Below are 17,406 nucleotides of genomic sequence, written 5' to 3'. Positions count from 1 at the left end.
TTCCTCTGCAAGCTGGCCTGGTAACTTTGGTAGTCGGGGCTTGCTGCACATGCGTGGCCTGGCCGCGTGTGCCCCTTTGGGCTCCCGACGCCCCTAGAATTCTGCGCCGACACAGAACACTTCCGGCCACGGGAGTGCAATGGGGAAGCTCTCATGGCTGTACTGCTCCTGCGCCGTCTAGCTGATTACTGGGCCAGATTGCGGAGGATCCAGGCAGCGAGAGGCCAATCAGCAAAAAGTGGGCTAGAGGAAGCCCCAGGTATGTTTAAAACTTCTTTTATCGTTTATCTCGGGTACACTTTAAAGCAGACCTTAAGTGTAAAAATTCCACACTATCAACTCAGCACAAGCCACAGAAGTTATAATAGAGTAGGATAAATAAATGTTTAAAAACTGACCTTTTGTGCCCAAAAATATAAGATTTGTTGTTTAGTCACTCCGCCTTCTGAAAAACTGCCACGGCAGTTTTCTACCCTGGCCAAAGGCTTCTGAGAGATTGTGCCATAGGAGGGCAGGAATTGTCTCTTACAGCAGCCCTGGTGTGACATGTGCCACTGAGCCAGTCAATGAAAGCAGAGGAGGAGTGAAGAGAAAAGGAGTGTACCGCCATCCAATGGCAGTGATAAATGCACTACGCAAACCAGTGCTGTCGCAGTGCTTCCCTCCAGGCTTAAAGGGATACTGTAGGGGGGTCGGGGGAAAATGAGCTGAACTTACCCGGGGCTTCTAATGGTCCCCCGCAGACATCCTGTGTTGGCGCAGCCACTCCTCAATGCTCCGGCCCCGCCTCCGGTTCACTTCTGGAATTTCTGACTTTAAAGTCAGAAAACCACTGCGCCTGCGTTGCCGTGTCCTCGCTCCCGCTGATGTCACCAGGAGTGTACTGCGCAGACACAGACCATACTGGGCCTGCGCTGTGCGCTCTTGATGACATCAGCGGGATTGAGGACACGGCAACGCAGGCGCAGTGGTTTTCTGACTTTAAAGTCAGAAATTCCAGAAGTGAACCGGAGGCGGGGCCGGAGCATCGGTGAGCGGCTGCGCGGGGACAGGATGTCTGCGGGGGACCATTAGAAGCCCCGGGTAAGTTCAGCTCATTTTCCCCCGACCCCCCCTACAGTATCCCTTTAATACAGAAATCACTTGTTGCTGCATTGGGTAAAAAAGGAGAACAGTCCCAGATTTTAATTTACATATCAAGGATTAAGGTGGCCATATTCTATCAGGTCCACCAGTGACCACCAGCGATCCCATTGGCTAACTTGGTTCTCTGTCTGATTTGCTCAGTCTTGAGGGCTCTGCACAGCACAGTCTTTTAGATGACATTGCTGCACAGCTTGAGGAAGGGCTGGATTGCCTGAAACTGCAGGCTGACGTTTTGAGACAGCTGTATTATGATTTTAGTTTTGATTCAATAAAGAGCATTTTTTACATACATTGGGCTTGATTCACTAGCATGCCTTATCAAAGTTAATAGGCCTTATCAGAGTAGCATAGCGAGCGCTACGAATCCGCAGGGGCTCAGGGCAGGACGAGTGGAGCTCTCTTCTTTGCCAATTAGCAGGCATAAGTTCGTAGCGTACGCTATGCTACTCTGATAAGGCATGTTAACTTTGATAAGGTGTGTTATCTATGATTAGGCATGCTATTTGTCTTAGTGAATCAAGCCCATTGTATGGAATACCTGTTAAGCTTGGAGGTGTAATCTCCACAGTCAGCATACAACACATAAGCTGACGTGAAGGAGGTACACACACCAGCACAAGGGATCAGGATATCCCCAGTTTAGTGGAGGAGAGGACTGACTCCAATAGGAGATTGTGGTGCACAGAGCCGGTGCAGATCCGAACAGCCACAAACAACACTTTCGTAATAACGTCTCAGCGCAAAGTAGCGCTGAGCGCATAAACCAGGACTGAGGAGATCAGAACAAGTAGACAGAATGAACGCTTGCTAGCTAGCGGCTACTTAGCGACAGCAAGCGTCCAAAACCAGACAGACTGGAATGAGGCAGCCAATGCGTTGCGGCGATGGCGTACCTCACAAAGACAGGACAGGATAGCCAGAAAATAGCAGGATCAAGATAGATGAACGTAACACAGATAAATATACAACAAGTATGATTTCCTAGCGTATTACAATTACAGCTATCAATGAAACTATTCGTAACGTCTGACTAACATATGTATATATCGGCAATGAACCGATATATGACATAAGCAGGAACTCTGACTAAGACTGGAGTAATACAGGGAACAGGACTCAGAAGGATTCGCTATCTCTTCGCAGAGATGAACGCAATCCACAAACAGGACCAGGAACAGGATAACTAGCTCAGCGTGCTGGAACGCTGACTAACGGAACACAGGATATAAACAGTTCGTGTACGTATATATCAGCGACACTGATGTATCAACGTAACACGAATACAAGGAAAATAACATAATGCGCAAGTATGCGTATATATTGGCGATGAACCAATATATGACACAAGACAAGCAAGTAACAACTTCTAGAACAAGAGCAGAACTAGGAGGACTCGCTGACCCCTTCGCAGGAGTCAGCGCAGTCCACACGGACCAGGAACGAGGTGGGGCACGAGCAGAGTAACAGATAGAATCTGAGACTAGGGTAGCCCATGAGACATTGCAGGAAGCAGTTCTTTATACTGAGGTCATCCAATGGGAGCAGACCTGCAGATTCCCACACAAGTGAATGGTAATTAATCACAGGCTGATAGCAGGAAAAGGCAGACAATGATATGCAGCCTGCAGGAAAGGGACTGCCCCTCCACTGCAGCAGACAATGTTTGTTTACACAATAGCATGTTAAACTGTCATTAATTTCAGAGTGACTGCAGATGGAATCAGCAACTAGTTTAAGTGCAAACCAAACTATGCAAGAAAATGCATGTAATGACATCAGAACTGCTTGGGTTACAATACCACTGCAGCCAGCAGTAAACGCTGCAGACATGATCATAACAATACCCGTCCATGGATTGGACTGCAAGGGTGCATAAGGGTCATAAGACATATGGGGGTTGATTCACAAAGGTTATTTATTTTTCACCTTAAAGAGACACTGAAGCGAAAAAAAAAATTATGATATAATGAATTGGTTGTGTACTATGAATAATTACTAGAAGATTAGTAGCAAAGAAAATAATCTCATATTTTTATTTTCAGTTATATAGTGTTTTTTATAACATTGCATCATTGTCTAATATTTGCAGTTTACACACTACTCAGCATTCTAAATGTTTTTACAGAGCAGTCTTGTGAACTATTGACCTGTCCTCTGGAGAGAAAAAGAAAATACAGTGACTGACAGTTGAGATAACAAGCTTCATAAGACAACGCTCTCTGCAGCTTTGAAAGACACGGAGCTCAATGGCTTTTTTTGCATAGACAGCTGGAGTTTCTTAACTCTTCCTGTACTGGAAACAATATTAGACTGTCTCTGCTCTTAATGTTTTATTTCTTAGCTGTACTACACATACAAATCATTATACCGGTAACATAATTTTTTTTTTCCGCTTCAGTGTCTCTTTAACTGTGAGGAGTGTTAATGCATGAGATAAATAAATAAGGAGAGATAATTCATAAGATAAATAGATAAGGAGAGCTAAACCATAAGTTATGTCAAATAAGGAGAGCTAAACCATGAGTTATGTCAAATAAGGAGAGCTAAACCATGAGTTATGTCAAATAAGGATAGGTAAATCATGAATTAAGTCATTTATGGATATATAAATTGTAAGTTAATAAATAAGGTGAGATAATTTAACAGAAAAGCTTTGTGAATCAGGCCCATTGTATTTGGAATTCCTTCCATTTGGGTGAGTGCTACACACTGTTATTCATTTAGTTATATTCAGTAAAGTTCCTCTTTAGGTACCCGCCTCGACACAAAGGACCCGCCTTATTGTCCTTAGGTGTTAGGTGCTCCTGAATTCATGCCTGCAAGTGTAGGCATGCAGCACAACCTCAGCACATGCACACTCTCACAGCCATAAAGCCATGTAAAAGTGCACCTGCAATAGTGATGATTAAATTATTTATTTATAATTATGACTACGGCTATACGTAATTATGATTTCTACTTTCAGTGGATTTTGTGTAATACATTAGTCATTTTGTGTAATTTTCCCATAATTTTGTGTCAAATTAAGCGGTCAATAGCAAAACCCCCATACACGCTATTGTCACCAGAATTGTTAAAGAGAATCTGTACTGTAATATTCTTACAATAAAAAGCATACCATTCTATTCCTTATGTTCCCCTGTGCCCCTCTGTGCTGTTTCTGCCTCTACCTGCTGCAATCCTGGCTTGTAATTAACAGTTTTAGGCAGTGTTTACAAACAAATGACTGGCTTCTAACCAGAGTATCATAGGCTGAGAACAGCTTACTGTGTGATTCATGCAGAGCTTGGAGGGGGTGTGTAAAGCTTCTGCCAATGACAAGCAGTGCTGCACATTCCACACATTCCAGCCTCTTGCCGACAGACACGACAGAGGAAAGAAGATAAGATTTATTACAGAGACAGTGCAACTAGAAAAAGTTGCAGTAAGACAGACCACATCAGAACAGGTATAGGAACTTATAGAATAGAAAAAATAAGGCTCAAAATTTTGTTACAGAGTCTCTTTAAGTATGTTAAAGTGGACCCAAACTAAAAATACAAGATTTCCGAAATAAAATCTATTTTCTAAATTATAATAATAAATAGCAGCCTTTTTTCAGCTGCATGATGACAAATATAAAATATTTTACATTTATTGGAGAAACCCCTCCCTTCCTTTCATATTGCCGGCAAATAATCTGGCAGACTGGTGGAGTAGGAGGTGTCCAGCAAAGGAGGAATTGCTAATGGCTGCCACCTGTATAGCCCTAGTTATGCAAAGAGAAGGGTGAAAAGCATGCACTGAAGTGCTCATAGGCTTCAGGAGTGTTTATTTATCTTTGTATGTGTCAGAGTGGTGCAACTAAATATTTTAAATTATAAAAATGTTTGGTTTGGGTCCGCTTTAAGGAGAAGAGTAGGAACCAGTAAAAAAAAATAATTTTTCAAAATGACTTTGTAGTTTTTGAGAAAATCGATTTTAAAAAATGCAAAGGAAAAATGTTTTTTCAATTGTAATTTTTCTGAACTTAAAAACCATTTTTCCTTTGCATTTTTAAAGTCAAATTTCTTAAAACTACAAGGACTTTTTTCAAAATTATTTTTTTGACTTGTCCCTTCTCTTCTACTTAACCTCCTTGCCGTTCTAAAAAATCCGGCAAGGAGGCAGCGCTGCACTTTTTTTAAATTTTTTTTTTTTTTAAATCATGTAGCGAGCCCAGGGCTCGCTACATGATAGCCGCTGAGCGGCGGCATCCCCCCACCCACTCCGATCGCCTTCGGCGATCAGAGTATGCAGGGAATCCCGTTGAGAACAGGATTTCCTGCAGGGCTTCCCCGGTCGCCATGGCGACCGGGCGGGATGACGTCACCGACGTCATGGACGTCGTGACGTCAGAGGGAATCCCGATCCGCCCCTTAGCGCTGCCTGGCACTGATTGGCCAGGCTGCGCAGGGGTCTGGGGCGGGGGGGGGAAGCGGCGCGGCGGGTAGCGGCGAATCGGCGGCGAGCGGCGGCGATCGCGTACTACACGCAGCTAGCAAAGTGCTAGCTGCGTGTAGGAAAAAAAAAATTATGCAAATCGGCCCAGCGGGGCCTGAGAAATCCTCCTGCGCAGGTTACCCCGAACTGTGTTCGGGATAACCGGCAAGGAGGTTAACTGCTTCTGGACTGAGGCAGTATGAATCTACGTCCAGCTGGTGGTGCTGCGGCTCTGACTGGATGTAGGTTCTACTGCTTCGGTATTTCGCATCCCTGCGGCTACGCCGATCTTGCCACACTTTCCATGCCGCAGTATATAAGACGGCAGAGCTCTGTGAGCAGGTTGGGAGCCGCTTTCATTGGCTCCTGACCATGTGATCACGGAGAGCCAATCACATTAGCTCACATTAATAGACTGCGTCAGGAGTCAATGAAAGCGGCTCCTGACCAGCGCACAGTGCTCTGCCGTCATAGAGCCGGCGGAGAGAGGGGCTTGCGGGCGATTGGACAGCGTCGGGACCAGCAGGTATGTACGGTGATTCGTCAGTATGCTGCATTTTTAGTACCAGCAGTCTCTGGTCCTTAAGGGGCCAGAGAGTGCTAGTACAGAAGTGGTTAACATACAGTGGTGTGAAAAACTATTTGCCCCCTTCCTGATTTCTTATTCTTTTGCATGTTTGTCACACTTAAATGTTTCTGCTCATCAAAAACCGTTAACCATTAGTTAAAGATAACATAATTGAACACAAAATGCAGTTTTAGGCCTCTTGCACACTGCACGCGATTCTGATTCAGATTCCGCTTTTTAATCAGTTTTTACATCAGATTCAGATTCCGATTTGCAGTGTGCAGGGAGCAAACTGCAAATCAGAATCTGAATCGGATGTAAAAACTGATTAAAAAGCGGAATCTGAATCTGAATCGCGTGCAGTGTGCAAGAGGCCTTAAATGATAGTTTTTATTATTTATGAGAAAAAAAAACTCCAAATCTACATGGCCCTGTGTGAAAAAGTGATTGCCCCCCTTGTTAAAAAATAACTTAACTGTGGTTTATCACACCTGAGTTCAATTTCTGTAGTCACCCCCAGGCCTGATTACTGCCACATCTGTTTCAATCAAGAAATCACTTAAATAGGAGCTATCTGACGCAGAGAAGTAGACCAAAAGCTCCTCAAAAGCTAGACCTCATGCCAAGATCCAAAGAAATTCAGGAACAAATGAGAACAAAAGTACTGTAATTGAGATCTATCAGTCTGGTAAAGGTTATAAAGCCATTTCTAAAGCTTTGAGACTCCAGCGAACCACAGTGAGAGCCATTATCCACAAATGGCAAAAACATGGAACAGTGATGAACCTTCCCAGGAGTGGCCGGCTGACCAAAATTACCCCAAGAGCGCAGAGAAAACTCATCCGAGAGGCCACAAAAGACCCCAGGACAACATCTAAAGAACTACAGGCCTCACTTGCCTCAATTAAGGTCAGTGTTCACGACTCCACCATAAGAAAGAGACTGGGCAAAAACGGCCTGCATGGCAGATATCCAAGGCGCAAACCACTTTTAAGCAAAAAGAACATTAAGGCTCATCTCAATTTTGCTAAAAAAAACCATCTCAATGATTGCCAAGACTTGTGGGAAAATACCTTGTGGACCGACGAGACAAAAGTTGAACTTTTTGGAAGGTGCGTGTCCCATTACATCTGGCATAGAAGTAACACAGCATTTCAGCAAAATAACATCATACCAACAGTAAAATATGGTGGTGGTCGTAGTGTGATGGTCTGGGGTTGTTTTGCTGCTTCAGGACCTGGAAGGCTTGCTGTGATAGATGGAACCATGAATTCTACTGTCTACCAAAAAATCCTGAAGCAGAATGTCCGGCCATCTGTTCATTAACTCAAGCTGAAGCGATCTTGGGTGCTGCAGCAGGACAATGACCCAAAACACACCAGCAAATCCACCTCTGAATGGCTGAAGAAAAACAAAATGAAGACTTTGGAGTGGCCTAGTCAAAGTCCTGACCTGAATCCTATTGAGATGTTGTGGCATGACCTTAAAAAGGCGGTTCATGCTAGAAAACCCTCAAAGCTGAATTACAACAATTCTGCAAAGATGAGTGGGCCAAAATTCCTCCAGAGCGCTGTAAAAGACTTGTTGCAAGTTATCGCAAACACTTGATTTCAGTTATTGCTGCTAAGGGTGGCCCAACCAGTTATTAGGTTCAGGGGGCAATTTCTTTTTCACACAGGGCCATGTAGGTTTTGAGTTTTTTTTCTCACTAAATAATAAAAACCATCATTTAAAACTGCATTTTGTGTTCAATTATGTTATCTTTGACTAATAGTTAATGGTTTTTGATGAGCAGAAACATTTAAGTGTGACAAACATGCAAAAGAATAAGAAATCAGGAAGGGGGCAAATGGTTTTTCACACCACTGTATATAGTCATTTTGGTGACAATGGGGGGTTTTGCTTTTAACCGCTAAAGTCGGCACAAATTTACGAAATTATGGTCCTGATTAAGCTTGCAAATGAAATGAATGATGATTTTCCCCCAAATTTTGCATTGTAGCTGCCAATTATGATGCAAAATTACAATTATGTGAAATGTGTGCTCATCACGAACTTGCATGGAGGTATGTCTGTGTCAGCCACAAGAGACATTGCTACAGATACATATCACTGTCCAATGGGGGAGGTTTTAGGAAACTTAATTAACATGTAACGACAATTAGTTACGTTATTTTCAATGGACTTTTAAGGATCCATTGTAATGATCAATTATTGTTATATTTTGTTATAGCACTGTCCGGACCTGGGAGGTGTCTAATGACAAGAAGCATAAAAGTATCTTCAAGCCAAGATCTGCCCAGGGTAAACGTGTGATCCCAACGTGTGCTACTTACAGCAGAGATGGCAAACTGATAGCCGCAGGTTGCCAGGATGGCACCATACAGATCTGGGATCGGAATTTAAGTGTAAGTAAAAGAAATTGGACTGTACATGGTATGTGTTTTTTCTCTGCTTTACAGTCTTTGTACACTCTCTAGTAAAAAGGACCCTCGCTATATACAGTACTTGGCCTGACTCTCTTCCTGTGGAGAAGCATGGAACCCTAACCGCACTAGTGTTCAATTTTTTAAAAATTCTATAATTTCCTGACTACGGACTGTTTTCATACTGTTTCCACGCAGACACTATCTCTTTCCCACTAGCTTTGGGGGAGCAAACCTGTGGGTTGTGACCTGTTAGTGTCTTGCCAAAAACAGTCTAGTCATCCCTTGGACTACTGGTCTATCATCCCTTGCAGGGTGTTCTGGTGAAGACCAGGAGTTCCATTTCGGCTCTGTATGTTGGGCTAGCCCATGTCACTTGCCTGGCTGCTCCTCTGTCTTTCATCCTTTCTTATTGATCCAGAAGAACTACAGTATTTAATCATAGCTAAGCACATATGTGCATAAGTTGAATCCACAGGATGCTCATCCAAATTTAAGAAGAACAGTGTCACCTACCAACAAGCCAACACTACCCCCAGATTCTTGCATTTCCTTGCCCCCTCTGAAGACTATGCTTTTGAAACATGTGGCAGTGCAGAGCACAAATTGGAAACATGACTGTAGTTTATTCAGTATCTACTTCTCGTGAGAGCTCTGGGACTTGCTGTCACATGACCAAAGTTACTGTTCTTGAGAGAAACCAAGAGCCCACTATGGTGTAGTATGCAAAGACTTGTTATGGTTGATGTGGACAAGGACAATAAAATGATGCTCACAAGTATGGGTTACCACTCAGACAACCACTGTAAATGCAGATGGGGAGAATAAAAATCGCTCTTTGTAGTAGCTGAAAACACCTCTCCACCAATTGTGGACAATAAACTGGACTGGAATAGGATAAACAGAGGAGCCAAAAATAAAATATAATAAAAAGTTTAAAAATATGAGGAGGTAGTGGTGGACTTACCTCCCAACAGATGACCTGATAGGTCTATTTCGGGATAATAATAACACTTTATCGGAGAACAATCCACTATGCTACAACGTGTGTTCGGCTTGTCGAACCCGCCTCTTCAGACAATAATGACACATCGATGTGTGTCATTATATGTCTTCACTTTTCTGAAGAAGGGGACCCTCTGTGGCCCCAAAACAATTGTCACTTGTGTTGACATATGCAATAAATCAGAACACTGCATTGGAACTATAGGTGTGCTGACCGGACTTTATTGCTACTATTTGAATTGATGGGTGTCGTGGCTTGGCACCTAGGTCAAGCACCCAACATACGGGAAAGGTGTGCCACTACTGAGCTGTTCGTGCTTCTTCAGACAATAAGGGAGTCACTTAAGGACAATATGTCTGCACAGGGTGCCTCCCAGGGCTAAAGAAGCAGGTTTGGCCTGCAGAACTCGTCACAGCTAAGTGGAGTATTCTTTTTGGCGCCTCTGTTTCAGTCGCTCAAAGTTACTGTCCTGGATATTGAGTGAGTAAGTAGGGGATGCTATGAAGATTGTGGGAATCTGGTAAATTATGAAGTATATGTGCCATAAAACCTGTTTAGCAAGCATGGAGTGTGAGCCCAGGCGTGGGAAGAATGGGTACTGTGTAGACCAAGCCGTGCAGGAGTTTGATGTCTGCTAATCTTCATCCAGATGGGCACATATTCGGGCCTTTCCAGAAGCTGCTTTCCATCCTCTCTCTGAGCTCAGCTTAGTATACACAGCTCTGACATATTGCTCTTTGCGGCGGCACGTGGAAGACCACCGTATTATTTTTATGAAGTTTGAAGCCTTAAGTATTCTGACTTACGTCAGTACTTTTTCCATGCATCTCAATCAGATGACCAGCAGACCTTGCTGCATATGTTTAGTGCCCATAAAATGTCATTCACCACCTGTACCGACTCCACTTGTAAAAGCTTTGTGTCTCCCGCCTAATGCTTAACGCACGAGTTTAACTTGCTGACCCATTCCGTATACTTAAAGGCTTGTTATAAGCACATTATGAATCAATCATCTTTAGCACTTTAAAGAGCACAGGCAGTACACTGCATTTCCATATTATTTTCATAATAATTGGCTGTATAGAGAGAATACATTCAGACTTAGTGTCACTTTTGCGATACTAACAAGTAGCCTGAGTCCTCGCAAACCTTTTAATATCCAGCATGTGACCAAAAGGGCTATTTATCATAATTACTACAGGTTATACAGGCAGAATGAAAAGTGTGCCATTCTGAAAGTCCTCTCATTTTTAAACCAAAAGAAGAACTTTAACCAAGGATTCAACTTCATCCCAATCAGTAGCTGATTGGGAAATCTTTACCTTTTAGCGAACAGATCACCAGGGGGTTCTTTGGGTCCAATCGCATGGCAGTTGCTTCAATACATTTAGGGGTGTGGCCCTGGTCAAGACAATCTCCTGAACTCCAAACTGAATGTCAGAATAGGAAAGAAAGGTGATTTTAGCAATTTTGAGCGTGGCATGGTTGTTGGTGCCAGACGTGCCAGTCTGAGTATTTCACAATGTGCTCAGTTACTGGGATTTTCATGCTCAACCATTTCTGGGGTTTACAAAGAATGGTGTGAAAAGGGAAAAACATCCAGTATGCGGCAGTCCTGTGGGCCTTGTTGATGCTAGAGGTCAGAGGAGAATGGGCCGAAGCTGATAGAAAAGCAACGTTGACTGAAATAACCACTCGTTACAACCGAGGTATGCAGCAAAGCATTTGTGAAGCCACAACATGCACAACCTTGAGGTGGGTGGGCTACAACAGCAGAAGACCCCACCGGGTACCACTCATCTTCACTACAAATAGAAAAAATTGGCTACAATCTGCACAAGGTCACCAAAATTAGACGGTTGAAGACTGGAAAAATGTTGCCTGGTGGTGTAATGGTGTGGGGAATGTTTTCTTGGCACACTTTAGGCCCCTTAGTGCCAATTGGGTATTGTTTATATGCCACGGGCTACCTGAGCATTGTTTCTGACCATGTCCATTCCTTCATGACCACCATGTACCCATCCTCTGATGACTACTTCCAGCAGGGTAATGCACCATGTCACAAAGCTCAAATCATTTCAAATTGGTTTCTTGAACATGACAATGAGTTCACTGTACTAAAATGGCCCCCACAGTCACCAGATCTCAACCCAATAGAGCATCTTTGGGATGTGATGGAACGGGAACTTCGTGCCCTGGATGTGCATCCCACAAATCTCCATCAACTGCAAGATGCTATCCTATCAATATGGGCCAACATTTCTAAACAATGCTTTCAGCACCTTGTTGAATCAATGCCACATAGAATTAAGGCAGTTCTGAAGGCGAAAGGGGATCAAATACCGTATTAGTATAGTGTTCCTAATAATCCTTTAGGTGAGTGTATATGTGTATATATATATATATATATATATATATAATGTAATGTACTGTATATTTATAAAAAACAACCTTTTGGCCAATCAGATTGTTAAGCTGGCCACTGACGGTCCAATTTCTAGCGAAAAATCGTTCGAGCGATCAGAAATTCTGATCAGATTGGTTGTAAATAATCTCCATTGGTGGACACAATCGATTATGAACGAGTGAAAAAAATGTCGCCCGAATGAATTTTCGTCGAACGAAAATTTGGATTTTCTTGGTGGTCGTGATAGATAGGAAGCAATGATTGGTTAGTTGATGGTGTAGTGAACGATTTTTTGTCCGATCAGAATTTCTGATCGCTCGAACGATTTTTCGCTAGAAATTGGACCGTTAGTGGCCAGCTTTAGTGGGATTGTTTATAGATAATGGCAGTTGATGAGGTCTGTTTTTTTCATGGCTGTCAGTAGTAAAGATGATGACCCCAGGCTCCCGGTGGATGAAACCACATCAACAAATTGCGAGAATCAGTCATTTTTTTGATGTTTTATTTTATAACTTTTCACTTTCCAGTGTATTGATTCCCTCTTGTCTGCCCTCCCTTGCCAACTCCTCCTGCCCTCTCTTCCCTACCAATCTGTGGCAATAAGTACAGAATCAACAGACCAATGATACAGTCTGGTGAACAGTATCAAAACATAATGTGTGGAGCTTCAACCACTGATGCCCATTTGATGTTGTATTTGAAAATTATTTATTTGATTGGTTTGATACTACTCTTGGTTCAAGTATTGGCATTTCTGTTACTAAACATTCTACCTTCTACTCAGGAGTAAAATAACAGTTTGGGATGCACTGTCTGTTTATAAATCATTCTTCACTCAGGTGTAGTGGGCAGGCCAGAAGACCCTTGTGTGTTTTCTGCAGCCACAGCATGTGCCTCACTACGCCAGTCGGAAGAGGCTCAGGGCAGCCATGCTCTGTATACATAACAGCCATCTGCACCAAGTCAGGATGCCCTGAAGTAACGTCTGTCAGCGCTTTTCTGTATCCTGTTTGAGGATTTCCCACTTCAAGAGAACCATAATATATTGTTCTGGCCTGTGATCCTTAACCTGGGTCTTTAAGCAATTCTAAACTAAAATATTAATGTTGGGCGTGGAGGAGAGAGCAGGACCACCAGAAGCTCGCCCTGTGTGTATGAAACCCGTGGTCCTAGCCAAAATATGTCAAAACCATGTACTACCTGCAGTGTTTATACTCTTTTTAGTTATACTCCTCCTCGTTACCATAACAATGTGCGGTTCATTGTGTGGGATAAATATTTGAACAAGGGCAGAGCTTTCTTATCATTTTAATGAGTTTGTGAGGCAATTTGAAGTAATGTTGTTCTTGCTTGAGCGGTTGGATATTTTTATGCAAAAGGATGTTGTAATCATTATTCTCCTTTTTCGAGATAATAAAAAAAAAAATAGTAAGAAATTAAAGTTTTGAAATTAAGCAGATAATAGGCCAGTAACACTGCTTCCTCTTTCAGTGGGCATAGACATCTAAAGGAGGCCGTTTGTGCTGCTGGGGTTCATCTACTCTCAGGACATTCAGTCTACTCTCTTTTATACACAGAAACAGACGTGTTCAGCCAAGTTAAGGGGCCTTTTCCACTATTAACCAGTTTACCCCCAAGGGTTTTTACTCTAACGGACCAGAGAAATTTTCACCTGTCAGTGCTCCTCCCTTTTATTCCCTAATAACTTTATTACTACTTATCATAAGACAATGATCTATACCTCGTTTTTTCGCCACCAATTAGGCTTTCTGGGGTAGTACATTTTACTACGATTTTTTTTATTCTAAATGCGTTTTAATGGGAATAATAAGAAAATAATGGGAAAAAAAATGATTATTTCTCAGTTTTCGGCCATTATAGCTTTAAAATTAAACGTTCTCCTGTGGATAAAACTGACACTTTTTTTTGCTAAACCGTTTAAATTATATCCCTATCACAATGTATGGCGACAATATATTATTTTGCAATATAGGTGTTATTTTTCTGTTTTGTTGTTTTTTTTTCGTCCGGGCCATAATTACAAGCCCCTAGGTAGTAAAGTAAAAGTAATTTTCCCTCATAAAATATAGATTAAAAAAGCTGAGTCCCTAAGGCAACTATTTATGTATTTTTTAAAACTGATTTTTCTTTTACAAGTGTTTTTTTTTTTTTGGGGGGGGGGGGGGGGGGGCTGGGCTTTGGAAGTGTAAGTTATTAATTTTATTAATATTGTGTATGTATGTGCCTATTTGTGTAATTTTACTTTTTGGCCACAAGATGGCGCTAGTGAACACTCTCCCGTTATAGGAAGTGTTCACTTTTTTTTTTTTTACATTTTAACTACACTGTGACACTGTGATGACGGCAAGATAGCAGTTGACAATGAAAAGATTGAGTGTGTGCAGAAATTCACCTTCCGCTCTCAGATCGATCAAAATGGTGATTGTAGTCATGAAATAAAACGTTGGATAACCCTCTGCAGAAATGCAATGGTAAGCATGAACCAAGTATGGAAAAGCAAAGACCTTAGCATTACGACTAAATGTAGTTTCATGGTCCATTCCATGGACAGCAAAGATGACGAACAAAGAAGTATTGGAACGTATAAGACCAGACATATCACTGGAAGGCAAGATCACCAGACTCATACTCACATATTTCGGACACGTGATGCAATCAAATTTCTTAGAGAAAGACCTAATGCTAGGACTGATCAGTGGCAAAAGGCGACAAGGCCATCAGAGATCGCGTTGGCTTGACTCCATCAAAGCTGACACAGTATTGAGCTTAAGGCAACTGGCAGAAATGGAACAAGATCGGACAGCATGGAGAGAGCTAACCCACAGAATCGCCAAGAGTCGGATACGACTGAATGGATAACATCATCACACAGTGACTGTTTCCTGTTTTATGAATGGACGTGGCCGCTGATCGCGGTCACGTCAATTCATCCCAGGCATTGCGATTGGGTAGAGGACCGCTTGTTCCTCTTCTCCAATCACTGAACACGAATCCCGACGGAAACAGCGGCGGGAGCAGCACACACATGTGGAGCGGCGGTAGGAACGAGCAACGTATTAAAACAGGCTCAAACATGACGTTTTAATATGCTGCATTGTCATTAACTGGTTAAAGGATACCCGAGGTGACATGATGAGATAGACATGTATATGTACAGTGCCAAGCACATAAATAACTATGCTGTGTTCCTTTTTTTCTTTCTCTGCCTGAAAGAGTTAAACATCAGGTATGTAAGTGGCAGTTTCTGTCTAAGTCGGGACTGGGTCAGACTACAGTGTGACCCTCACTGATACGGAATTACAGTCATAAAATAGTTTCCTAGCAGAAAATGGCTTCTCAGAGCAGGAAAGAGATAAAAAGTGTCAATAGTGTCACAGATTTGAGCTCTGGCATACTTCAATGAATGTCATTGAGCAAAAACAATAGAACAATAAAAACTTAAAAAGTAGATTTAAATCCCATATAATAAAATGCAAGTGTCCCTGCATCTGTCCCTGTGTCAGTGCTTTGCGCTACTGCGCATGTCAAGCACTGACAGCAGTTGGGACAGGACGCAGTGGGCGGATGTGTGCTCGTGGCGGGTGGCGGACAGGGGGGTGCTCGCGCGGCAGGCAGTGCATGCCTGGGCGCGTGCGGCAGACTGCTGCGTGTGCGCACTGACTGGCGGTGTGAAGAGACCTAGAGCTCAGGTCAACTAGTATATAATAAAACTGTGTTAAAAAGTCATTTTTAGGAGAAGGAGGATAGATGCAATTGTTTATTTAATTAGTTTATTTTCACCTCGGGTGTCCTTTAAGCTGAACACTCACCTAACGACGCAGGAAGATAGATCACAGCGATGACGAGCGTTTCCGGATCCATCTTCCTGCCGATGGGTACACATGACGGCCTCAAACGAGCGTTCAAACGCATGTAAGGGGCTGAAAGAGAAAAAGCCGCCTTACTAAGATGCTATGCATAGCAAAAGGTATTTGCAGTTATTCAGATTGGAGTGAGCTCTGAGGTGTCCCACAATGCATCACTGCTGAATGTGCAGATCATCTCTTTATTGTCCCTGGATTTCAGCAACACCTTTTCTTCCTCCTGACAATCCCTCTTCCCACTTCTGTAGCATCTCATCTATGGCATAGCTCCTGACCATGCCCCTCTCATGCTGGCCTTGACCACTCCCACACCCTTCACTCTGTGACAGGCTCTTCACCATTTTAGAGGCCAGTCAGGTGGGCAAGAGAGACAAGCATAGTAATCAAGCAGTGAAGAGCAAAAATGCAGATATTCTTTTCACATTATTTTTCGGTAAAAATAGTGTAAAATTCGATTTTCGAGCGAAAATGCCATCGGAAATTATTTTGAACTAAGTTTGTGATTCTTCTGCATTTTTTTTAGTGAATTTTTGCACTAAAATAAACAACTTTCGTGCTTTTCACGAATGTCCACATTAGAATAAGATTTTTTTGCGCTTTCTGTGAAATTTTTGCATCAGAAAGAAAAATTCATTTTCGTTGACCATATTGCAAAAATAATTACAGCAGTCCTTATCTGCCTGAAACTTTTGAGGCCTCAGAAGTAGGATAATAAGGGCCTCTGCTAAACTTTTTTTTTTTTTTTTTTTTTTGCAATAAAACATTTTTATTAAGGTACAAGGAAAGTACAAAAGCAGTGGCGTAGCTAAGGAGCTGTGGGCCCCGGTGCAAGTTTTACATGGGGCCCCACAACCATTCTATACATAACAAAAGATATGGCGCACCAAAATCTGCCAATGGCAACTACAGTGTCAGAGGTGCAAGAAGGGAATGGGGAGCAGTTTGTTAATGATTACCACTATTCAAAGTATCTATAGAAGTGATTATTATGAGCACAGGACCAATAGAGAGCTAATACTGCAGTTGAGGGATGGCTCTTTGGGGCCCCTATGGCCCAAGGGCCCTGATGCGGTCGCAACCTCTGCACCCCCTATTGCTACGCCCCTGTACAAAAGCAAGGGAAGAAGTACACCAGCAGATGGGCCAGATATATAAGTAAACAACCATTGACTACTACATAAAATGGTATATCAAGGATATAACATTATGCAAATCACCAGCTATGACCCTTCATCGAAAAGCCAAAACTAAAGCTATAATGACCAAATGAATGGTCTGGTAAAATAAACAAGAGCGAAAACAATGTAACACAAGGAAATAGAAACCAACACGATTCTTTGCATCAATATCGCAATCCTCAACCGCCAGTCAAGAAAGGAGGAAAACAGAGAAGAATAGAGCGACAAAACAAGGCAGACAGCCAAACAGAAAAGAAGAAGGGAGGAAACCTCTGCTAAACTGTTAAATGTAAAAAGAAGAGGTAAAAATTGTGTTTTTTTTTAAATAAC

General features: G+C 42.5%; 1 protein-coding gene across 4 annotated transcripts in view; it reads left to right on the top strand.

The window, feature by feature from the left end:
• Positions 1-17,406, top strand: part of WDR70 (WD repeat domain 70) — a 345,359-nt gene that overhangs the window by 181,467 nt on the left and 146,486 nt on the right. For all 4 annotated transcript variants that reach the window (XR_011023493.1, XM_068250618.1, XM_068250633.1 and 1 more), the window contains one exon: positions 8,409-8,583. Coding sequence is in view for 3 of the 4 variants with exons in the window: in XM_068250618.1 (XP_068106719.1) it covers positions 8,409-8,583 (175 nt within the window). In the remaining variant the exon portion in view is untranslated. The remainder of the gene's footprint in view (positions 1-8,408; positions 8,584-17,406) is intronic.

This window comes from Hyperolius riggenbachi, chromosome 1 (genome assembly GCF_040937935.1).
Source record: "Hyperolius riggenbachi isolate aHypRig1 chromosome 1, aHypRig1.pri, whole genome shotgun sequence".
Lineage (NCBI taxonomy): Eukaryota > Metazoa > Chordata > Amphibia > Anura > Hyperoliidae > Hyperolius > Hyperolius riggenbachi.
The sequence above is the reverse complement of the archived record's forward strand: the minus strand, read 5'-3'. Positions and strand labels throughout refer to the sequence as shown.